General features: G+C 38.8%; 1 protein-coding gene across 2 annotated transcripts in view; it reads right to left on the bottom strand.

The window, feature by feature from the left end:
* The window catches only part of YIPF7 (Yip1 domain family, member 7), a 14,369-nt gene that overhangs the window by 11,127 nt on the left and 1,599 nt on the right, over positions 1-1,643 (bottom strand). The window contains exons 1-2 of one of the 2 annotated variants that reach the window (XM_009578207.1): positions 915-1,000; positions 20-34 (exon numbers count right to left, since the gene is read on the bottom strand). In XM_009578207.1, the coding sequence (XP_009576502.1) occupies positions 20-34; positions 915-1,000 (101 nt within the window). Of the gene's footprint in view, positions 1-19; positions 35-884; positions 1,002-1,643 lie in introns of those variants that run through there. The other variant, XM_009578209.1, reaches the window with a different exon arrangement.

Raw genomic sequence — 1,643 nt, 5'->3', positions numbered from 1 at the left:
CCGAGCTGCTGCCCCTGACCATGGTTTTGCTCCCCTTCACTGCAACCCCCTTGGAAATCAGGCAGGGCTCCCTGCCGGCCTGCCAGCACGTTGCTGCCCATCGCACCCACTTCTGTGCCCATCCAGCTCAGGCAACGCCGCAGCGCAGGCCCCCGGGCTGGGAGTGAGGGGAAAGGGAATTTAGGAGCTGTGAGGGCACCCACAAATTTAAGCACTCCTGACTTTTCCACCAAGCAGCCTGGTGACATTCCTCAGATATGTCCATACAGCTAATGAAAGAGCTGCGTATTTAGATTTTTTTTTTTTTCCCCTTGAATCTGAGAAGGAGCTTAAAGAATTTCTAGCAATATGTGCCCTAAAATCCACATTAATAACTCAGTCGCTCCAATTCAGTAAACAACCTGTAACATCTCTACATAAAAAAGTAGCACGAAACCCAATCCTTTATAAAGAAAGGTTCAGTTATAAGTAATTCTGCCTTGGGGAAAGTCTAGATGATCTCTTGAAGCTCTTTCCTGCTCCTGCAAGCCCCAAAGCCAGGCGGATCCATCAGCTGCTGAAGAGGGAAGCTGCAGCAACACCCAGCCTCCCACCACATGTCGAAATCTCCTTATGGGGAAACTCTCAGAACTTCTTTCCCTCAGTGTCCCTCTTCCATGGGTAGAAGTCACCAATAGGTTTAAAAAATACAAGAAAAAAAATGAAATAGTAAGTTTCTTCCTGTCTTTGTACTGCTATGGCTTGTATTTCTCCACTGAAACTTCCACTGTATTGATTACGCAATCCTTTTTTGGCAATTGTGTGCTGGTTTTGTCATTAATTTCATTTGAGCTTTGAGATATGTTGCCTTTTTTCTCTTTTTTTTTTTTTTCTAGCATACTTACTTTCTGCTTCCACAGAGGTTTTCGTTAGACCCGTAACTGTTGTAACCTTCTTCCTGGTCATCTATGGTATAATTGGACTGGTAAAAGTCGACGTGAAACTGCTCGAAATTTGACATTCTGGTTGGAAAAATGATTGCAAATATCAATAAAATAGCCTTTGGAACAAGCCAATATCTGTGCTTTGAACTGTCCTAAACTGAAATGAAAATGGTAAACCTCAAAAGCCACAAACTCAAGAGAATCCTTCTGTAGAAACTTGTGATAATTTGGAAGTGACAAAAATGGACTCTTTCCTTTCGTTATAACAAGAGAAATTAATCTTCTGTTACCGTTAATTACTGTATATTAATTTACAAGTGGTATACAAGACTTCCTGCCTTGTTAGTGTTACCAAAAATAACGTAAGTAATTTTGAAAGAAGATATATATCAAGTGAACTATTGTTTTAAACATTCATTTTCCTACTTTAAAAAAAAATTGTGGCCATGTCTGAATGCTTAGAAATTAATGTTTTTAAGAAGTATTTTGGGTTTCAAAAACAATTACTATTTTCAGCTATTTATGTTTTGCAATATTATATATGACTATCATAAAACAATAGAAAAATACAAATATATTCACAGAATTTGTGATTTCTGTTTAAGGACACTGTAGTTGCCATAATAGGAGTACCAGATAAAGATTCTCACTGGTTAGCTACATGACTTTGAAGAGGACAGCATATGAATGATTGGAGAGTAAAGAAAACATGTTAAAACA

Source organism: Fulmarus glacialis, unplaced genomic scaffold (assembly GCF_000690835.1).
Source record: "Fulmarus glacialis isolate BGI_N327 unplaced genomic scaffold, ASM69083v1 scaffold5375, whole genome shotgun sequence".
In the NCBI taxonomy this organism is placed as follows: Eukaryota; Metazoa; Chordata; class Aves; order Procellariiformes; family Procellariidae; genus Fulmarus; species Fulmarus glacialis.
The sequence above is the reverse complement of the archived record's forward strand: the minus strand, read 5'-3'. Positions and strand labels throughout refer to the sequence as shown.